This window comes from Hippopotamus amphibius, chromosome 13, assembly GCF_030028045.1.
Source record: "Hippopotamus amphibius kiboko isolate mHipAmp2 chromosome 13, mHipAmp2.hap2, whole genome shotgun sequence".
Classification (NCBI taxonomy): domain Eukaryota; kingdom Metazoa; phylum Chordata; class Mammalia; order Artiodactyla; family Hippopotamidae; genus Hippopotamus; species Hippopotamus amphibius.
The window spans coordinates 37898690-37921004 of NC_080198.1; the positions used below are offsets into that span (position 1 = coordinate 37898690).

Genomic DNA, 22315 nt, shown 5'->3' on the forward strand with positions numbered 1-22315 from the left:
AAATAATACAACCCCTTTCAATCATGTGCTCATTTCTCTTACCTCTGTGAGACAAAGAGAAGGCAGGAGCAGACTCTAATTTAAGGAAGTTGAGGGTGAAGATCTGAACGAAAGTGTCTCTTTCCCACCGCAGTGTGAGCCCCGTGAGGGCAGAGCCCACTTCCGGAGCCTTCCTCTGTTCCACACGTTTCACCTAGGGGTAGGCATCCGGTGGGTGTCCAACAAAGGGCTTCCTGAATACACAGATGAACTTCACTTTAAAGTCCTCCTACTTCTAAGTAGAATTTAACTGTAGAAATCCCTCATAACCACTCCCATATACAAAAAGTGCAGATGATCCTTACTACCTACCAGCATACATAAACGTATCCAATATACGGATGTGATTACCGGGAAATTTCCTTACCTCCCCTTTCCTCCAAAGCACCCAAATGTCTTACTGGTTCATCCAACATCCTTGGGGGGTGGCCGGGGGGTGGGGGACAGCCCCCTCCCTGTGCCTGGGGCCCTGGAGAGCTTAGGCTTCTCTAGGTACAGGGACAGCTCCAGATGGGACCAGCTTGGGTGATCCTTGTGTGAGCTCCCAGACAAGCTGCTGAGGTTCTTTGATCTCCTCAGTGGTTGGAACTGAATCCTTCTACTACTTCTTAGGGAAAAACTCTTCCTCACCTTTGGGTCTGACAGCCGTCCCACCATTTCAGAAGCAGCCAGGCCTCTCCAAAGAAATATGGATTTGATCTCAGGGGTGACCTGAAGTTCTCTGGAGGCTCCCAATGTGCTTCCATGAGACCCTCTTGTTAGAAAGAAATGGGGATACGAGGTAAGAGGTCTCTGCTAGCGCAAGGCTCTCTTAAGAACCCTAGATGCCCCTAAGAACAAAGTACAGGAAGGCGAGATCAGAGCAGCCCTGAGACCAGCCTGGGCCCACAGGTACAGCACAGATCAGTCACGGAGCATGCTCCGCGGCCTCATCCCACAGGCACAGTGGACCAGGAGCTAAAGCGTAAGACACATGGACTGAGAGAATGCCAGCAGAGGGCAGGCCCCCACCAGAAGCCCAGTCCACAGCAGGTGGGACACCAGAATTCCATCTCCCTTACCACAAGCCAGGGTCCCAACTCATTCCCCAGCTACAATCAGCTTCCACCACTACACTGGTGAATGGAGATGGCACGAGGCCCTACAGGAAAGGAGCCTGAGCAAGACCAAGGAATGCAGCACCAAGACCAGCATGATATGCTCCTGGCACCAACTGAGATGGGAGTCCCCACAGCTGGATTGTCCACCAAGTCCCAGCTTACTAGGAGGTCCTCAAGTCCTAAAGTGATGCTTGGCCCTTGCTGAAGGCATGCAGGTCTCAGCCACTATTTCACCATTTTAAAAAGCGAGTCCCTGGGAAGGAAGGACAAGTAAGGCCAGGACACACGAGATCTGCAGGAGCTGCACAGCCGGACAGGTGGCGTGAGGAATAAGTATGTGTAAAACACCTTAGAGGAATGACTATGGTCGAGCAGGCATCCAGCAGTGGTAGTTATAACTATTACAACAGCTTTGCCAACCTACCTCCACGGTCAGCCTCAACTGATTGTGTATGGGCCACAGGCTCCAAGAACAAGTTCTCCCCAAGTAGCCCATACATAGCAAGGTCTGTCCCTCCCCACCTCCATCACAGACAAGAGGAAAGGGCCCCACTCAAATGTGCAGGACCTATGAGATAGGGGAGGATTTACTGAAGCCCCAGATCCTATCTCCTAGCAGCCTGCCACTTACATATATACAGGGAAGGCTTCCCCTGTGATGCTGGAGTGAAAAGGCTCGTGATCCAGGGGCTCTGAGAGCTTTGACTTCTTAAACTCAGAACCAAACCTACTCAGTGGAAGGTGAACTTTAGAAAAAGAACAGAAAAAGTGACTCACTGCATTGTTCTCTGGTTCCCAAACAAGTCAAAAGTCTGGATCTACTTTCAACAAACTCTCAGTCCCTTCACATCTGAAGCCCTCAACAAACTCTTTCTTTAAAAGCTAGAATTTCTTGGCCGAAAGAAGAAATGTGATTCTAAATGGCTTCTAGATGTAATTCCCAGTTTTCAGGAAAAATACGGGACAGAGGAACACCTTAAGTGACACCACAGGGATACAATCAGCATAATCCAGAATATGAGGAACCACAGGGCCAGCTGCACAGACAATCATAAACCGCAGGGGGGACGGAGCAGGGGCTTGTAGATTTAAAGAAATGGAGGAGATGTATCAAACAAATGCTTGGTGTAGACCCTGCTTAGTTCACAATTCAAACAAACCAATCCCAAAAATAAATTAAGAAGGTAATCAAAAATATTGAACCCTGACAGGATATTTGCTGAGATTAAGAAGAGACTGTTAGCCTGTTTAGATGTGATCATGGTGCTGTGGTAATGTTTATACAAAGCCCTTATTTTTTAGAAATATACACTGAAATATTGATGATGAAATGTTGGGCTATCTGGAAGGTGCTTCCATAGGGGTGGGAAGTGAGGGAGAGAGAGAAACTTGATCAGCTGTGAGCTGATGATGGCGGTGGCTGGGCAATGGGAACATGCGAGCTCATTAACTTATTCTCTCTACTTTTATGTATGTGTGTTTGAAATTTTCCATAATGAAAAGCTGTTTTTTTAATTAATAAAACAGACTTCCTGGGACCTCCCTGGTGACTCAGTGGTTGAGAATCCGCCTGCCAAAGCAGGGGACACAGGTTCGATGCCTGGTTCGGGAAGATCCCACATGCTGTGGAACAACTAAGCCTGTGCACCACAACTACTGAGCCTGCGCTCTAGAGCCCGTGAGCCACAACTATTGAGTCCACATGCCACAACTACTGAAGCCCACACACCCAGAGTCCATGCCCAGCAACAAGAGAAGCCACCATAATAAGAAGCCCGCGCACTGCAATGATGGGTAGCCCTCACTCGCTGCAACTAGAGAAAGCCCGCGCGCAACAATGAAGACTCAACACAGCCAATAAATAATTAAAAAAAAAAAAAAAACAGACTTCCTCCTCTTAATGATCCTAACTTTTCTTTTCTTTCTTTTTTTTTTTTGGATCTCCGGCATCTTCTCAGTCTTACTAATGCTAGGAACATCTCTTTTATCAAAACTGCCCCCTCTCCCCAGCAAGAAATGCAAAAATAATTGCCCCCTTTGGGTGAGCTTTTGACATCAACACCATTCAGATGTCACTTTAGCACAAACTCCATGACATGCCCTCTGTGAGAATCCAATGGCCTAACAAGATCTCTAAATGATAAAGGATCATTATTTCCAAATCGAACAATTATATCCTTTCATTTTGAGAGTTCCAGGGGCTGACTTGGCCAGGGGAGGGGTGGAAGAACTGGAAAAACATGACTTAACCTCACTCATTCTTTAAGACTGATTCTTATGACTCTAGGGTGGGGGTTACCTGGGAAGTCACAAGATCACTGAGTAACGAAATTCTTGGAGTATCACGAACGTTTCTATAGAAACAATCAATCCTAACAATCAACCCTAATAATCAACCCTGAGGTGGGGACTGTAATTAACTCTGCTCTGCAGGTATATAACGTGCTCATGTTAGACCCCTTCTCAGGTCTCTCCACCCCCTTCTGGTGTCTGTGCCAGATGCTATTGTACTCTCTCTCCCTCCTTAATAAACTGTTATTCTGTTACTTAAACCTGAGTAATGGCTTGGTTTTGATCCTGAGGAGAAATTCTTTTCCTTCCAAGATCACGAATCCACTCCCTAGACGGATTCTACAGCATCAATTTTAGCCTTACAAATTAATCCCAGATTTTTCTAGAGCCTGACTGATAGCTGATATAGTATAACAAGTCTGGCTAATTCCAGACCAGAGATACTATGCCTGACAAATTCATTCATTCATTCATTCATTCATTTTTGAGGTACAATTATGGCAAACCCATCTTGAGAAAGAAATTCTGGGTATGGTTCTCAGAGCAGCCTCGCCCACCTTTCAGCAAATGCCCAGGCTCTCTGTGCCCAGCTGCCTTTGGCTCAAGGTGTCTCCCTGGACTGGAAGTGAATGAGAGCTCAGCACTGATCACTGATTTCGATGGGGTAACGAGGGGGAAGCGTCTTACCTGGTTTGCCTGAGCTTTCCACACCCCTGCACTCGGCCCCAGTCTCTGCTCACCGTCCCTACCTGTGTATACCATACTCCTCATGTCATTTCATCCTCTCTCCACCTCTCAGATCTCCACCATTTTCTCAAGGAGACTTGGGATTCTCTTTCTTTTGAAGCCTGGCTCTGCTTCTCCACTCTTCTCACGTGACAACCCTTCTATAAGCCCTACCTATTTGACACTTCTCAGACACTGAGCTGCCTACAGTGTCACTCCTAGGATCCTTCCATGACTTAGCTCTGAGAGCTCTTCAAGAGCTATCTGACCAACCAGACTGTGAGGTGCTAGAGGACAAAGAAGCATCGTATATCCTTCCAGACCCTCCACAAAGCCCAGCACAGTGCTTGCTCTTGATACCGGTAAATATACCTTGGTTGATTGACTAAAGATCAATTTGCAAATGTCAAAGCTCTGGAAGTCCACAGAGCTGGTGTAGATTAAACAGGCTGCCATGGGTCTACATGGCTTCTTTGTGCAATATTTTTAAAGGTGCTTTCTGGAGTAATGATAAAGTTTCTCTTGAACTAGTGATGTGTGTACAAGTAAAATCCCATCAAATTGGGACCTTCAATGTACATCAGGCATCCCGCCATAAAAATAAGTGAATGAATGAATAAGTGAAAGGTGTCCCTTTCTGTAGGAAGATGCAGCCCACACCAAGGCATATAGCTTGGAGCCTGAGACGGAGTTCAGCCTTCCTTGACCTGGCACTTCTTGGGAAAGGCACAACCTATATAACTGCAACATGTGACCCTGAGACCAGAAGAAGAGAGCCCTGCCTTTAGAGACTCTCTGATGCCCAAAGTGCCATACCATCCAAACAGGTTAAGAGGCAGCACTACGGGTGTGGTGGCACTGCTACTCACAGGATTCTAGTCCCGCTCTTCGGCCACAGATGCTGGAGCTGCCCCCTCGCAGAGCCCAAGTCAGCTCAGTATGAGGATGAAAAGACTAATTCAGCCTGAGGTGACAAGGGGTAATACAGCAACAGGAAAGAGCCTGGAATCAACTTCCCCAGAGCCTCAGTTCCATTCCCTTTTAGAATTAATAAAATGATCTCCCCCTTACCTGACCCTCCAGCTACCTCTATTCACAATATAATTCCCCCCAAATTCACAAGCTGGCTTGAAACTATGCCAATGCTCTTTCCTGAATGCCCAGAAGCACATGCCACAGGGCTTTTCCTCCACCAATGGGCCAATCTGTTCAGCAGCATCTCAGAACAGAACATGCTAAATTTGGCATCAGGTACCTGAGACGCTCTGGTGAGAGGAAGTAAGAAGCCATTCTGATGTTGAAGGAGAGACTTATCACGGAGATGCAGCTCAGCTGAGGTGCTCTGACAAGGAATATCAGCTGGAAGAGTAAATCCCACCTCCTAAGGGCCCCCAATCCAGAGCTTTGGTGACAAATAGCCAGCTCACCCTTTGAGCTTGACAGCTGTAGCACCTTAGCTCCATAGGCCCATGTATGTGCCTTGCCCACAGCCAGGAGCAAGATTATGTGGCTGCTAAATCCAGCAGGAGCCCATGGTTCCCTAACCCGCAGTAGTTCATGGGTCTGCCCTGTAGCAGAACACGTAGACAGGGTAGAATGAAACACTGAAAAGGAATATGAACAGACAGGAGCTTTTTCCTGTCTCTTTGAGCTGCCCAAGTCTTCCCAAAATTTCATATGCTTGGCTCCGCAACATCAGATAAACTACAAGCAGAGTAGCCTGTTTGGTTACCAGAAGCGAAATGTCAAATTTCCCATATAGAGAACTCCCAATAACAAGGTGTTTTTCCACTCAGCTGTAGATGCTTTCCCTTGGAGGGAGAGCTCTAAAGCCTGAGTGAGTCTCCCTCAAGCTCAAACTCAAAGAGCAGCTCAACACGCAGCAAAATGGACAGTATTTGCAATGCTAAGAACCGTGTGCTATCCAACTGCATTACCGTAATAGCTAATGTAAAATGGGCAAATCCCCTCTCTTAAAGGGATGGTCACAGGCTGGCCTGTCTGCCGCAGGTTTCAGGCTACTAAGAGCCTTTCATTATTGTTAATTGTCGGAGAAACGACTTCTGAGAAAATAAGCGCATGAGACACAGCTGGGCAGCGAAAGAATCAAAAATTACGCTCCCTCACAGTTTATGTGCTCCCACACAGAAAAGCCAAGGCAACATTATCAGCAGACTCACATGGATCCAGAAGCACCCCCCAGTTTTGCTACTCTCCAGGTCTATTTGGTGTAAAGATAACACTTTCCATTTTATCTGGTCATCTCTTGGTAGCTTTCCTGAGTTTTCAGTCCACTGATCTATTATATATTGGCATTATCTTCTACTGCATTCACTGCCACTTGATTGTGTATAGGATATCAGGATGCATTTTAAACAAGCTGGTTTCACAGTATTTGATCAGGTATGTTCTGTTTAAAACATTCCATTGATTTGAGGTGGTAATCTAAATCATAAGGCAACAGAACATATTTGGTTCTAGATGATTCAACAGCATTTTTGCTTCACCCCAAAGTGTTTCGCTAAACATGATGAAAACACATGACCATGTTAGTATTGTTGAGCCTAAATAAGTACCTTCTGGTGTGCGGTGGCATTTTCCCTTTCTCCAAAGAAGATTTTAGCCACTAAATGCCTGAGGAAAGTGCATGACCAAGTTCATGGTTCAACTATTTCCACATCTTTCTGTTCCTCGCAGTGACACTTATCTTCCCTGACAGCCACTCCCATTGTGCTCTTTCCTTGGCCCAACACAATGGACACATGCAGACACCAGCAGACAGGGAGGACGTTTTCCATCCCATTGCTCCCCAGTGCAGAGGGACTAGGCTGAGGTTACATAAGCCCCTCCTTAGTACGGCGTTGGGGGTAAGCGAATTTGGGGTTCGTGACGGAGTCATGGTCTGCAGGCCCGGGCTGACCCTGCGCTCACCATCCTGCTTTTACTATGGCAGGGCGGCTGCAAAGGGAGGGCCGCTGCCCGCGACCACCCGCTCATGCCAAACCAGATGGGTTCAAAGTGGGGCCGGATGTCCGACCTCGCTGACTAGACTAAACCGCAGGGTCGCGGGCACCGGCCCCGGCCTCGGCCCCAGGCTGCAGATCCCCAGCCCCCCCACCCCGGGCGCCGTGTCCCGCGCTTACCTGCCCGGGCCGAGGCCAGGGCCGGGGCCGGGGCCGGGGCCTGGACCTGGTGTTCCGGCGGTCGCCCGCGCCCCGCCTGCCGCCGGGAGCTGTCCCCCGCCAGCCGGTGCTGAAGGCGGCTTCCCTGCGCCGGGGCCCGGGCCGGGGCCGGGGCCGGGGCCGGAGCCTCCCGGCGGCAGCGGCCCGTCGCCAGCGCCGCCCTCCAGGCTGGCCTCGTTGCCCATGGCGGGCTGGCGGGCGGGCGGGGTCGGGGTCGCACTGGGCCCGGGCCGGCGTCTCCCGGGCTGCTGCTCACACACTCCGCGCCGCCGCCGCCGCCGCCGCCATCTCCCAGCTCCACTAGCTCCGCCGCCTGCCGCTGCGCATGCGTGGCCCGCGTGCCCCTTCCCTGCACACGCCTCCCCCACGCGTGCGCGCGCGCCCGCCAGCCCGTGAGGACTCCAGTCCACGAGCCAGAGGCGGGGTCGCCGGCAAACAGCCGCCGGCGCCAGTGCACGCGCCATCCGAGGCCGACGCGGCCGGAGAGTGCCACCAGGAGCTCAGCGGGGGGTGGTGGGAGCTTCCCACCTAACCAGGATTGGAGGGACACGCACCACGAGAAGGGGTCCTAGGGGCGTCGCGCCGTGCCCTGCCCTGGAGTCCGTTGCGCTTTCTGACTCGGGGAACTTGGGAATGGGAGCTCTCATTTTGGTAACTTCAGTGTCCCAGCTGGCAGACTTCGGACTTCGTGGGAACAGACCTCAGAGAGGGGACACCAAGTGTAGCATTAAAGGATGTTTAGGAGTTGGAAATGCAAATGAACAAGAGTGTTCAGAGGCACAATGTCATGGAAGGACGGAGATAAAGGATGCTGGGTGATGGGACTGGTTTTGAGGGTCTCAAAGGCTAGCAGGGGAGTGAAGATTTTATCCAGATGGCACAATGGGATTCACGCTGAGGCCTGGTGCCATGGGACAGGAGTCGCAGGAATTGTCCCTGGGAAAGGTGGAGGGTGTCTCGGGACTGGCCTGAAGCCAGATGGAAGGATGCCTCAGCGGGCCCTGAACAGTGACCTTGGGAATTGGTAAGAGGAATTGATATTTCTTAGAGGCTTTGAGCTGCGGTTCCCTGGGACTGTTCCCAGATGAGGGGCTTCAGGCTGCCTCTGCATTAACCATTACCTCACTTTTACAGGCTTCAGTGTTTGCATACTACTCTGCCTCCTGGCTTCTCACACAAACTTGTGCTTTCCTGAGGGAGAATATTTCTTAGCAGATCCAGACTATATTCCAAACTATTCCTGGCTTCATAAACCATGGCTGTGTAGAAAAAACTTGAGTAAACTTGGACCCATTTTACAAACCCATTTAACTCTCCTAATGATAAAGAATGTATCAAATGGGATGTCAGCAGCTCTAACCTGACCTGGGATCATCCAGGGATCCCAATGAACACTGATAACCAGGCTGATGGGCAGACCTTGACTGGGCCTTCCCATGCACTCTGATCTGCTCCCTACGACCTCTGGGATGGGGTTTCCATGAAGCCTGGATAGCTGACTTGACTGCCTGACTCTGGCTGCCTGGAAAAATGAGAGCCTCTCTGCCTATGTATGATGGCCTTCACTGTGTTTCCTCCTGTGCTTCAAGCACCTTTGTGTCTGGTGACTGTGTGCACATGTAGGCTCCACAAGGATCCACACGTCAGCCCTGCCACTTCCCAAATGGGGCCTTGGCAACGGACTTGGGCTCACCAAGCCTCCATTTCCTAGCCTGTAAAGTTATCATGACACTAGCCCCTCTAATGCCAGGGGTTATGAGAGTGGAGAGGCTGATACACATAAAACACGAGTGCCTGGCATAAATGTGACCAACATTATTATTAGTTGTCTCTCTGGTGGGTGGTCTGGAATTTGGGGGGGTTGTGCCACACTTCTTCTCCTGGGGAAGAACATGAACACAGGCACTATGGGCAGGCCAATGACCTGACCTTGGCCCGACCCAGGCCCTTCTGGCTTCACAGACACCAGTCAGTGTAGGCTGGGCCACCTGAAAGCAGGGGAGAAAAGGATGTTTGTTTTCTGTTTTTGTAGAAGCCATAGGAGCTATGGCTTTCTACAGATTTAAATCAACATGTCCCTGGTTCCAATGGGGGTAATTAGCCCTACCCAGGCAGCGGGCCTGGGGAGTTGCCCTCCTCAGAGTGGACTGCTGGCTGTTAGCAGAACTCCAGGGTCTTTGCTGCTATGGTGACAAAGCACACAGTACAGTGGAGACCTGGAAGTGTGGGTTAGTGATTCCCCTACCTTCCTTTCAAACCCTCAGTTCCACTTCCTGTGAGAAACATCGCCAGGAACATGCCTGTGCAGTCCACATCCACCCCTGGCATTCAGCCCAGGGACTCCTGCCGACCATGGAATGGTGCTGGCCTCTGGTTGTCTGGGGCCCTGATTCAGTCTCCAGTTTTTATTGACTGTTCCAGGAGTTGTTTCCTCCTCTTGACCTAGAGTGGGGGCTCATCAAGAGCAGGACATTGTCAGACTTGTCCTATCCCCTGGACTGGCCTTCAGCAGGGCCTCAGGGGCTGATGTTTGAGCTAAGTTCTCTATGCAGCTCTGAGCATTTCCCTCAGTCGCACTTCCAATGGCTTCACCATCCACCAGGCTAAAAGCACACCAGAGGGACCTTTGGCTGTAGCTCCTGCATCACTGCATTTGGGTTGTTGACTTAATAAGTGAAAGGAGGGTGCTGATATTGTATCCAAAGTGTCTCCTGGTGGAGGGGTCATAGACAACCTGCCTATACTGACCTAGAAGAATTCACTAGGCTTGACTTCGTGACAAGTGATTGCGTAAATCTCTCAGTTTGTGCAAACTAGCTGTGTGGTATGTCTGGTACCACTCCCTCCTGGGTCTAGCTGCTGCCCAGCCAGGGACAGGATGGACCTGGAGACCCTACAGAACTTTCCCAGCCCCCTAAACTTCACTTGCCAAAGGCATCTTCTTCCCATTCAGTGTGACATATGATACACGGCAGTCATTTTGGAGAAAGGCCAGATGGGAGGAGAATCAGTCCACATGCCAAAATAGAACTGATAGATGGACACATGTCCACTTACTTCTCCAGTCTGTGCTCTCAAATACTTATAGAAAACCAGAGAGAAAATGAAATGCGGCAGGGGGGGGTGGTGGGTGGGGGTGGAATCTATGCAGGTAGGAAAAGGACTAGTCAGAGCCAGCTTGCTGCTGGGATTTGTGAAAATAATTAGTCATTGGAAGGCAAATCTTGGAAGAATGAAGAGATGCAGGGCCTCAGGAGCTGCACCCAGATGCCAGCTGGGTCATGGGCAAAGCAACATGTCGGTGAGCCCATGCACAGGAAGGGCAGAGTGTAGACTCTGAGGCTTTCCTTCTTCCCCGCACAGTTCAGTCTAACCTGGGCTGCTACTTTTAGTATGGTAACCTCCACACGGAGGCTCAGGAGCCAAAGATGAAGATGCCAATGGTGGTGAAGAGGAATGACAAACTTTGCAGGCAAGAAGAGGAGGTAGAGAGTGTGGAGGTGGGAGAGAATGAGGAAGGATGACTGAGGACAGTTCTGGATGTCGTGGTGCCACAGGCTTTGGACTGTTCCAGAGAGGCTGCGAGAGCGGGGTCCCATCTATGGGGCCCCCTGACCTCTGTACTCTTCTTTTTGTTGTAGTGATTCTGAGGCCTCTCTCACCTCTCAATGAGAAGCAACACAGGAAACTGGATCCCTGTCCGCATTCCTCCTCTGGGATGGAGAAACAGAACTGAAGAGGAAGGAAGGATTCCCAAAGAAACAGAAGCTTCCCCCGCTGGCTAAGGTTTGTCAACACTACCCACAACGTGGGGAATAAGGCAGCTCCCAAGCAAGCCTAAGGCTGGTATGAGGCTACAAACAAGAAACCGGATCGACCTTTGTCCTGTGCAGCAGCCCATCTGGCTGGCCAGGACAGTTCTACTTGTGTACTAGGGTCTTCAGATGACCCATGCCCTTGTTAGAGTAGGAAAAGGGAGCAAAACTGAAAGATATGGAATCTGCTTGGTGCCCTGTCTGCATAATTCCCTTCCTGTTGCAGTGTGCAAATCTTTACTTGCATTATGTGAAAAAAGCCAGTAAAAAAAAATCATCAGAAATGTTTATCACCAGCCTAGCCCCACCGCGCATGCATTGCTCCCAAGAAAGCTAATTAAGCCCCACTGCTATTAGAGTTATTCGCTTCCGAAGGCTTGTTGTGACAGGAAAAAATAATGAAGACATGGTTTCTCCAAGTTGTGAGTGTCCAAGTCAAAACATGCTGCTTTCCTTGCCCCTCTGCCTTCTCCCAAACAGGCCTCCAGGCAGGCTTTTCAGATCTCATTCATGCATGCACACTCATCCTCCTTCAGCCAGTGCCTGCCCAGCTCTTACTTGGTGCCAGGCCCAGTGAAGACTGTGGGACCTTCCCTCAATGAGTTCAGTTTGCAGAAGGGGAGAGACAAGCACACAAATGGTTTCCCGTAAACTATAGAAAATGCGACCTCAAATCCTATTTGCAATCCTTCCCACTAGGAGCCCGGTTTCCATGGAGTTGCCTCCACCTACCTCTGTTCTATGGACGGGGAGGTGGGGGGAGGGGGGAGGGAACAAGCGCAGGTGGCAAGTCATGTCTGTATGCCCTCTCCTAAGCAGCCCATGCATCCTACTCCAGGCAACAGAGGACCAGACATGACTTGGACAGTTCACGGGAAGGGGAAGCTAGCTCAGCCCCTTCATCAGACTCAGTTCCACATGTCTTCAGGGAAGTCTTTTAAAGAGGACCCTACCTCCTGACCCTCTGTGGCTCTACTACTGCAAATCCAAGCCCATAATTGAGAATTACCTTTCACCACCAGGGATTTCAGGCCATGGGACACAGCTACTCTCTGCACTGAGCTTTATCTTTGTCCTGATCAGAGTGGATTATGATAGGGATTTTTTGTCCAGGGAGCTTCCAGGAGCCACTGGATGAGTTTCTGCCTTCCAGGAAAGATGGACAGAATAGGGCAGGTAGGTGAAACAAAACCCTTATGGCAAGTAGAAAGGTCCACAGTCCCTTAGGCCTCTTCTAGGATGGATGATTTCAATTCAGTTAAATTCAATTTAGTTGGGCTTCCTAGGTGGTGTGGTGGTTGAGAATCTGCCTGCCAATGCAGGGGACGTGGGTTCGATCCCTGCTCCAGGAAGATCCCACATACTGTGGAGCAACTAAGCCCATGTGCCACAACTATTGAGCCTGTGCTTTAGAGCCCATGAGCCACAACTATTGAGCCCATGTGCTGCAACTACTGAAGCCCAAGTGCCTAGAGCCTGTGCTCCGCAACAAGAGAAGCCACGGCAACGAGGAGCCTGCGCACCACAACGAAGAGCCCCCACTCACCGCAACTAAAAAGAAAGCCTGAGCATAGCAAAAAAGACCTAAGGCAGCCAATAAATAAATAAATAAATAAATTTATTTAAAAAAAATTCAGTTTAGTTAAATTTAAATTTCAGTTCAATTTGGCACTCTTGAGCCTAGGACAAAGACAGCATCATGCTAGGCCCCAAGGATGCAGCAGAAATCAAGACTGTTGGGCCTACTCTACCCTCACTAAACTTGCAATCTCCAGGTCTGGGCTTTGTCTGCCTGCTGCTCAAACCAGGCCCTGAATCTGTAGGGCCTGACTGCTGGCCTTCCATGTAGGACCACTACCATCCCCTGCAGCAGTGGGTGTGGCCAAAGCATCACCAGGCCAAGCCAGGCTGTAAGGGCTGAAGTCACACTCAGGTTTCCCCAGGTTCTGGGGTGGGTAGCAGCAGGTATCAGTTGCACAGCAGCATCTGGGTTACCACTGCTAGTTATGTATTAATAACTCCCCCAGCTGGCAGGCCTGGTGTGGGCATCAGCTTTCCAAGAAGGTGACCTTTCTGACTATAAGCTAACAGTGTAGACTGAGCTGAACAAAGGACATCTTCTACTTGCCTTCAGAGAACAGAAAGGTCATGTGTTCCACTGAGCCCTCCCTCCCCCAGTCTTTGCTCATTTCAACCAAGCTCTCCCTCGTCCCCAGATCTGCTTCAGGGATCTTCTTGGGGCTCACAGGGTGGCTGTGTCCCTCTTCTAGCCGTGCCTGGCCCAGGGCCTCTCTGAGGAGAGGAATAAGCTGATTGTACTTCCTGGGACCCAGGGCCGGCCTTGGGAGGCACAGTGGCTGCTGAGTCAGAGCCACTGGGGTCATAGCAGATGCCTCCTTAGCCTCTCATTTGCCCTCTAATCACTGTACTGAACACAAGAACGCAGAGCTAGCCTCCCCCTTACACACATATACACCACGTGCTCCTCAAACAAGAGGGAGATTCCATCCCCTTCAGCATCTCCCAAGCCCAGCTTCCTGCCCAGCCCAACTAGGCACATGTTCCCTGAGGGTGCATTCATCCAGGACAAAGCTGGTCCTCTCCCCCAGGTACACCCAGGGACACGCTGCTGCCACCTCCCAGCAGGAACTCCCCACCCCCTGCCATTGTGGGCTGGAGCCAGCCCCTTTCTTCACTTTTCTCTCCCAAGACCTTTTGTAACAGAGCTGCTGAGAGAAATGGGGTATGATCCCTGGAAAAGGAGCTGGCCAGACCTGAACTCCCAGCCGTTTTGGCAAGTCCCAAACCTGGGCTTTGCCCTCTATAGGCTGAGGCTGCAACACCATGAGGACACAAAGCAAGAGTACCCTCAGCCTTGGCTGTGGGAGCTCTGGCCAGCTAACAACTGCATGTTCTCTACTGTTCTAGTGAGTGCCCAGGGCTGTGGAGACAGCTTTGGGCAGGGTGTTCCCTTGGGCTTCAGGGTGCCCCCACTTCAGGTTCGACTCAAAGAAAGCGTCATCTGCTACCCCATCCCTGTCTGCTTCTACTGCTGTGCCCGGGGGGCACAGCAACTGGAGCCGCCTGGCTTCCATCCAGGACCCTCCCAGATATGCAGCACTTTAGGCTGTGTCCTCAGGAGCTCTCATTCTGGAGGAAAAGGAGACTTGGGGAGCATCCAACCAGCGCTGAGCCCTGCTGTGTGCAGGCCTGCGCTGGCCTCCACCACAGGAAGCCTGGAGGTTTACAAAAGCTACATCTGAATTCAAGGTTTGCCAGTGGTGGCCCAGTAACAGAGGCCATCTGAAAGCCTGGGCCCCAGACTCGACCTTCCTATTCTTTGGTAGCGTCCCTTTCCAAAGGGGAACGGCCACAGTGAAAGGCAGGCCCCAAACCCCAGCAACTCGCACCCTAATGCCCTCAGGGTCTGTGCAGCGATGGCTGAGCAAGAAAAGACCTGCCCAGGTAAAGTGCCAGTATGAGCCCTAACTCTGAGCGGCTTTAGGCAGCCAGCCCTACTGCCTTAGCCCTGCCTACAGCCCCGCTCAGCCCAGCCCTCCTCCAGGCCTCAGTCCAGTCCCTGGCCGTCTCAGCTCTGCTCTAGGCTGGGTTCCACCCTCCCGCAGCCAGCCTCTCCCAGCTCCCAGACTGTCCCCAAACCAGCTGAGTTACTTAACCCCACTCACAGGCTGACTTGCCCATTGCTGTCAGGTTTACTCCAGCCTGTGGCGCCACCTCCTGGGAGCCCGTGGACACTGTCTCCCCTCTTTGGCTCAGAGAGTCTGGCAACTGGCTCTCCACTGGCCTCACATGGGGCACCCCAAACCACTACCAAGGTTGAGAGCTGCCCCTATTACCGCCTGAAAACCACCCAGGGGCACCTACTGGACACACGGAGCCTTCATGAGGACACAGACAGACCAACTTCGCCCCACCCCAGCTGAGGTTCTAGGGTCACTTCTACCACAACTGAGGGCAGTGGGGCCAGTGAGGGCCCCAGTGGCCAGGTCTCCCTGCTGTCCTTGCTCCAGGCTGCCCACAGGTGCAGGAGCACCCCATTCCCAGCAGATGGGAACTCTCACTTTGAATCTCTTGCTCTATCTTCTCTGGGTCTGCTAGGGTCCTCATAAGGAAAATGGTGACCCCATCTCCCAATGGGGGCTTCAAAGAGTTTTTTGCTGCTCTACAATATGAACAAAATTTTACAATCTGAAAAAACGTAAAGTGTGCGGGTCACACTTGGAATTGAACCTGCTCTGCACTGGCCACAGTACCTGGACCCTTGTCCTCTCGGCCTCAGTCACCTTGCCTCAAGATGGTGATTGAGAAGGTAAACGAAGCAGGAAGCTTTAGCTTATAAAGCTCACCCGTGAAAGACTGATGCTTGACTGGGGCCTTCCATGCTTTAGAGGAGCCAGGGAAGAGCCTCTTGTAGGAGCGTTTTCTGCTTGTTGGGAACAAGTGGAGGCGGGTGAGTCATGTGGAGCCTCTGGTGATGTTCTAGAGAACGAAGTTGGCCAGGAGCTCTTAGACACTCCAATATGCCACAGCCAACGCCCTGGCCCAGGCCTGGCCCAAGTATCTTGATTCAAGGCAGTGCCTTTATACCAGGAAAGAATGAAGAGTTTTCTATCCTTGTTTGGATTCTCTGCCCCTTTTACAGGCAGATGCACAGGGGGTGACATGTTATCCCAATTCCACCACCCCCGGTTCCCAGGGTTTCTCAGAATCCCTTGGAGACTGGCGCTGTCCTATCTCACAGATGGGGAAGCCAGGCCAAAGGGAACCTGGGAACTTGCCCTGGGTCAGAGGCAAAGGGGAAGGGCAGATTTCTGTGGGTCTAACAGCTCCCTCTCCCCTCCCCCACTGTATCCCTTTTTTCCTACACCTCCCTCTCCAGCTTGAAAAAACGTGAGTAGACAGCCCCTATCCCCACCAAGGAGAGGTCACAGAGACTTGGCAGGGGCGCTGCAGGGCAGAGGCCCGCCAGGCCAAGTGTCAGATATTCCTAAAGGAGAGAAGAGCAGGGCAGAGGCCAGAAAACTATGTGGCTTCTCGTCTTCCTGCCCTGCTGACCTTACTGTTCTTTGCTGAAACCAGAGCTCCCTTTACTCGAGTTCAGGACAGTGAGTCCACTCAACCCTGTGGCCTCAGGTTAGACATTAAGCAGAACTTCCTGAGGCCATGACAACAAGGGCAGGGTCATTTCCTGGGCTCCTGCTGCTAGGTCTTGGGGTGAGTTCTATGTGCCCCTGAACTCTGTACTGGGGACGCTTTTCCTGGTATTTATCAGTGTGGTATTTTACAAGTAGTTGTCTGACCCTCAACTCTCCACTCTGGGACTCAGTTCTATCTGCAATACAGGACCAGTCTCAGCTCTGGATCTTGAAGGCTGTGAGCAGAGCAGCAGCCTGGGGACTGTAGGTGGAGGTGAGGACCCTGTGGTGGTGGGAGTGAACCCAGAAGGGGCACCAGTTGTTCTGTGACCAATGGCCCCGATCCTGCCTCTGAAGACACAGCTGCTGCGTCCCCTGCCTCCCACACCTTGGGCTGTGTCCCAGGACAGCCTGCCCCTTCCTGGTCACTAAGTCATGCTAAGCCTACCAGCTGGCCTGTCCATTCCAGGCAGGGCACTTAGGGGCAGGCCCCCAGAAACTACAGGCCCAAAGAGAACAGAACGGCCTGGCCAGAAACCATTCTCCCCTTCTCCCCACTCCAAGGCCAAGACCAAACCTGTCTTGAGACTACCTGGGAGATTGGCTAGCCTCGACCCCACAATGCAGTGGGCAGGGGACCCAGCCTGAGGGACCCCTGCCTGGGAGGTGCAGGAGCTGACAGAGGGCAGACAGCCTATAGCAAGACCTCTCCCACTATCCTCCCCTCCCACCCAGTCTCACTGGGTTTTCTGCCCATCCCTCTCCCCACCCCCTAACTACAGATGAGGAAATTGAGGCTCAAGAAGATTTGTCTCAGCTGGCTGAGGCAGAAGAGGTGCTAAAGGAGGGCTCGCTAGTTGGCAGAGCTTCTGGTGCACATACCCGCCCCTCCCAGAAGCACAGAAATGGTAAGAATGTGAAGGCTATCTGGTCAGTTGTTCCAAGGCCACCTCTGAGTGGGCCTAACTGGGTCCCCTCTTCCCTCTGTCACATGGACTCTAGTTCCACCCTTTACTCATGTCGTGTAGGGGCCAGGGAAACAGAAGCTTGGAGGCAATGGCATTGTAATAAAGACACTGCTTTTATTTAGTTCAATATGTTTCTATACAGAATGCAGAAACATCTTAAAATCATATAGAAAGAAATAAAAACACGTCAGTGGTTGGTGAACACTTGAATGTGAGATTGGCTCTCTGTCACAGAGTCCAAAGACCATTGCCAGCCGGGCGCTCAGGGGAGGAGGCTGCCTGCAAGGGCATTGTTGCTGTTGTTATTCTGTTCACTGCCCCATAGCCTCCTGTTGCTATGGTTACAGGCCATTCTGGGCCAGCCACATCTCTGCATGGCAATGCCCGATGGTGGGGTTGCTAGGGGCAACAGAGCGATTTGGAAGGCCTTTAAAAGCCCTCACCTGGAACACTGGAAATTTTCTCTGTTGGCGAGGTCACCAGGTCAGACCCAGCTTGTGCTCCTGACTCTGGGGCACTGGGGAAACTCCGGCTTGGATCAGGGCTTGGAGGCACAAGGCCTAGTCACCACAAGTCCACTGAGCCCTCATCTACAGGCTTCCCCCACAAGGGCACTGCTCACCCCACCAGGGGGCCTGGCAGGAGAGAGAGCCTAGGCCCTGTGAGAGAAGGCGCAAGGGGGAATGCCCTCCAGAGAAGGGCAGAGTGGAGACCCCTCCACTCTGACCATCCCTCCCCTCCTGAGGCAGCACACACGAATCCTCTGCAAAACGGTCAATATGGCTTAGAAGTGGCTGCTTGGTGTGCAAAGGGAGCCTGGGTCCACCCACCCGCCCTCAATCACGGAAGGGATACATTATTGCAAAAGGCATTCCTCCCTAAAAGGTACCCAAAATAACTCTCAGACATCAAGAAGTCATGCTCAAAATGGTTTCTTCCAAAAGAGGAGAATCAAAGCTGAGTGGGTGCCCCTGAGTCACGGGGGCAGAGATGCAGATGGATGGACGGACATTCTGCTAAAAAGGCAAAAGAAGCCCCAGTGTAATTCTGCAATTTAAACCATTAGGAAAAGAACGGGGGAAAAAATCAAAATGAGCAAAGCCGTCAGTCCCATGGAATCAACACTAAGAGCTTGTACAAACTGCTGTAAGCATCACCATTTTTAATCTTTTTTTTTTTAATAAAACAATTTGAGGCTGTATAAAAACTTTAGTAAAAAATTAGCTTTGAGAGCCCACAGATTTTTACTATGAACTATTGCTGGCACTCCTCCCCAGCCACCAGACCTTTCCCAGTTGTTCAGGCCCAAGGTCTGGGACTGGAGCGCCAGAGAAGAAGGATGGGGTGGGTCAGGGTAGGGCTGTGGACTGTTGGGACAAAGTGGCCAAGGTCAAGTGAGGAAAGAGCATCACATGACATAAAAATATTGCATCTTCACCAAAATGTCCCCCACTGAGTGTTTCAAAAAACCATGATATTCCTTTTAGGAGGGGAAAAAAAAAACACACAGAAGAAGGGTAAAAGAAAACAGGTTGATGTGGTCGAGTTCCTCGACCTCCCCAGGCATCCCCACGAGCAGCTGGCCCACCCTGGAGCACCTAGGTTGGGGGCCACAGCCACCACTGCCTCTTGGAGTCCCCTTTCCATGGAAATGAAGACCCCTTGGTGGTGGGCCACTAGCGTGCATGGGGTGGGGGGTGTGGATGTCCATGGCCTAAGAGGCCCCTCCAGCTTCCAGCCCCTGGCAACAGTGGGACAGCAAGCCCAGCACCAGGGCCCTGGCCCCTGAGCCAGGGCCAGGAGGCCCCCAGTCAGGCTCTCTGGGGTATCAGAGCAACCAAGTTTACATAGTGTGAAAAAATAGGATTCCTTTGATAAAAAATACTGTCCCTTGGTCTTCTCTAAGTTTGAAACACCCTGGGAGCTTATTTTTAGCAAAGCAATTTCCCATACCCACCCAAAAATTATACATACAAGTTTAGGTAAACAGCAGATTAAATGTAAAAACTTAACCTTAACTTCTGAAAGTCCTTTGAATTTAATCTTTAGCTAATGTTTTCCATGTTACATCCTGCAGCTAGACACACGTGAATAGAAAAAACAGTACAGTTAGTGTTAAAGGCAAAACGCAGAGAGCCGGGAGGCCGCCCAGCACTGCCTGCGAGTTCATTCACGGTTCCTCGCTCCCTCCATCTACCTCTACTCCAAACGGTGCTTTCAGAGCCAGCCTTCAAAAACGCAGCGAAGAATTTTCTATGAACAAACAAAAAGCTGTTAGGCAAAAATTAAAAGTAAAAATGTCCCCAAAGTCTCTCCAGCTGCTTTGGGGTTTAGGAGGACCAGAGAGGGCGGGCTTGTCCAGGCCCTGTGTGTGTCAGTGTGTGCTAGGTCAGGTGTCGGCTCCCAGTGGACGATGGTCTGCAGGCCACCGGTCTCCACAGACAACACCGTGTTGTCTCCAGGGCCCTGCCCTACCCCTGCCTCCACCCAGGCGCTTGTGGGTTAAGGGGGGACATAGGGAGGGGGTGACCGGTATGGGGTCATGTTCTTGGGACGGGAACCCTTGCCCTCCATGGGGGCTGTGAAGGGCGGCGGGGGCTGGTAGGGAGGCGCATTGGGATCCTCATCCCGCAGGGGCGTGTACTCTCCCACGGTGTCCTGGTTCAGGGGAGTGGTCTCGGGCACGCTCTGGTTGGGGTACTCAGGAGGGGGGAGGGGGGCTTTTTCCTCCTGCAGGATAAGCGGCATGCTGGAGGAGGGTGGGGGCTTGGAGTCGTCCAGCTCGTCTGCAAAGATGATAGGCACCCCCTTCTTGATGAAGGTGGCCTGGTCCTCGAGGGTGAGCTTGCCCTTCCTCTTCTTGCGATAGCAGATCATGGCAATTATGCCAGCGATGAGCAGGATGGCTGCCACCACCACGGCCGGAATGACCGTGTGCAGGTACACATCATCCTCGCTGCTCTTCTCAGGGTCCCGATCCGGCACCTCCGTAGGTGGTGCCTCTGAGGGCACCCTCCTGGGCGGTGCCACTGGGACAAACTGTAGATGCCGGCAGCTGCCAGAGCCTGTCACAGAAATGCTCATGGCCTTGAAGTCAGGCTCCAAGGCATTGGTGAAGGCAGCTCGAGGTTTGCCATCATCCTCAGCGATCCTCCGGCTCAGCCCCGTGATTTGCTCCTTGGGGCAGGGCTCCAGGGGCAGTGTATTGTTGGTCCATTCCACCACAATGGAGCCCCGGGTGATATTCTGCAGAGTGATGGTGCTGCAGTTGCGGTCCCCAAAGGCAAAGGCCAGCTTCTTCACCAGGGCGATCTTCTTGTGAATGTCATTCACCACTGCTGCTGGCTCACCCGCAAACTTGGCCTTGAACCGTGCAGGAGGCCTGTCCCCTTGAGGGCGCCTGTGGACATGGATCTCGAAGGCATCCACAGCTGACAGGCCCCCTTTGTCTGTGGCGTGCATGAAATATTCATGCTTACCCACATGGCTGCTGTCAGGCAGGCCATACATGAGCTGGCTGTTGCTGTTGAATTGCACCCAAGACTTCTCGCCTACCAACTGCTGCTCCCGAAGCTTCAGGGTCAGCTTCAGCTTATCAGTGGTAGTGTCCTCGTTGTCATAGAAGGTGTCTGACGGGATCTTCACCTCAAAATAGGTGCCAACCCAGGCATCCACCCTGTCAATGTGGTTCTTGAGCTCTGGGCGCTGGTTGGGTTCTCCTCCACGGGGCATCCCACTGGTGGTGGTACGGATGCGAGTAGGCGGGGAGGCGGTTTCCAATCTGGTGATGGGAGCTTTGGTGGTGACCCGGGGCACCGGTCGGGGTGTCCGTGGCTTCTTGGTTGGCCTTCTAGTAGTGGTGGTTGAGGAGTCAGTAGAAGGTGTGGCTGGTTTTGGCGTGGATAGTCGTGGCTTCTTGGTGGTAGTTGTGGGAGGGGTAACGACTGCTGTGGGCTCCACATAGCCAGGAATGGTCATTGTTGGGCGGAGCTGGCCAGGAACTGTGGTGCCAGCTTCTGACACCCGAGTGGGCTGGATGGGGCCGAGGGTTGGGGTCTGAATAATGGCACCTCGAGTCCGAATGGTGACTGTGGGCTTCCCAGGAACAGGATCCCTGACCGGAGGAGCCATGGTCTCGGTTGGAGGAGCAATGGCTGGAGATGTGGGGGTGGGCACAATTCTGGATGGTGGCTCCTGGATGGCCGTGGTTGGGGGCCCAATGGCAGTGACAGGTGTGGGTGTGGCATGAATCTGTCTCCGGATACGTTTGGGGAGTGGGGGTTTCTTGTTGGCAATGTGCCAACCCACCACAGGGTAGCCGAGCTGGGCAGACATAGCACCCTCCCTGGCAGGGACCTCCACACCACGAATGTCAGGCACACTGTTCTGGTTTAGGGAGCAGCCCAGCTTCCAGGAGAGCAAGGCCCCATTTTCTACCACCTTTTTTGCATTTCCTGGGCCAGCCATGAAAGCTGACATATCAAACAGTCTATTATTCACCACTGGCACCAACTTCATGTTGTGAAGCTCCACTTCTGAGAAGCTCTGCATCCTGTGCAGAAGGTCGATCCTTTGCTTTGGGGTCATCTTGGTGAGGTCAGCATCCAGAATTACCGTCAGGACAGTCACAGGCTCATCAGCAGCACAAACAGATGGTACCACCTCACCAGGATCTGGTGATGCCGCCCGCACAGACTGTGGCTCACTGTGGTCTTCAGGGCAGACCTCAATAGAGAACACACTGGAAGTCTGCGGGATGTGGCTTCCGTTGGCCCCTAGCCGTGCAGCACTCACTGAAATGTAATGCACACCCTTATCAGTGTCAAGGGGGAGACCCTCCAGGGTGTGGCTCTGTGCGTCCCAGTGCAGCCAGGACGGTAAGGCCTCCTTCCCTGCTGCTGATACCTAGAAGAGACAACAGCATGAGTTAATTGCTACTGTCACTGCATAACCTGAACATGATTACAACAGTTAACCACAGGCCTAACGTGTGCGACAGGCCTGAGGTACAATTCAGAATTCCTGTTAGAGGAACCA

At 52.0% G+C, this 22315-nt stretch overlaps 2 protein-coding genes across 5 annotated transcripts in view; both read right to left on the bottom strand.

Moving 5' to 3' along the window:
- The window catches only part of BSN (bassoon presynaptic cytomatrix protein), a 99618-nt gene extending 92029 nt beyond the window's left edge, over nucleotides 1-7589 (bottom strand). The window contains exon 1 of the mRNA XM_057706685.1: nucleotides 7301-7589. Coding sequence (XP_057562668.1) covers nucleotides 7301-7524 — 224 coding nt within the window. The 5' untranslated portion in view covers nucleotides 7525-7589. The remainder of the gene's footprint in view (nucleotides 1-7300) is intronic.
- A 9783-nt stretch (nucleotides 7590-17372) lies between these two features.
- Nucleotides 17373-22315, bottom strand: part of DAG1 (dystroglycan 1) — a 56696-nt gene continuing 51753 nt past the window's right edge. For all 4 annotated transcript variants that reach the window (XM_057705327.1, XM_057705326.1, XM_057705328.1 and 1 more), the window contains one exon: nucleotides 17373-22183. In XM_057705327.1, coding sequence (XP_057561310.1) covers nucleotides 19781-22183 — 2403 coding nt within the window. In that variant the 3' untranslated portion in view covers nucleotides 17373-19780. The remainder of the gene's footprint in view (nucleotides 22184-22315) is intronic.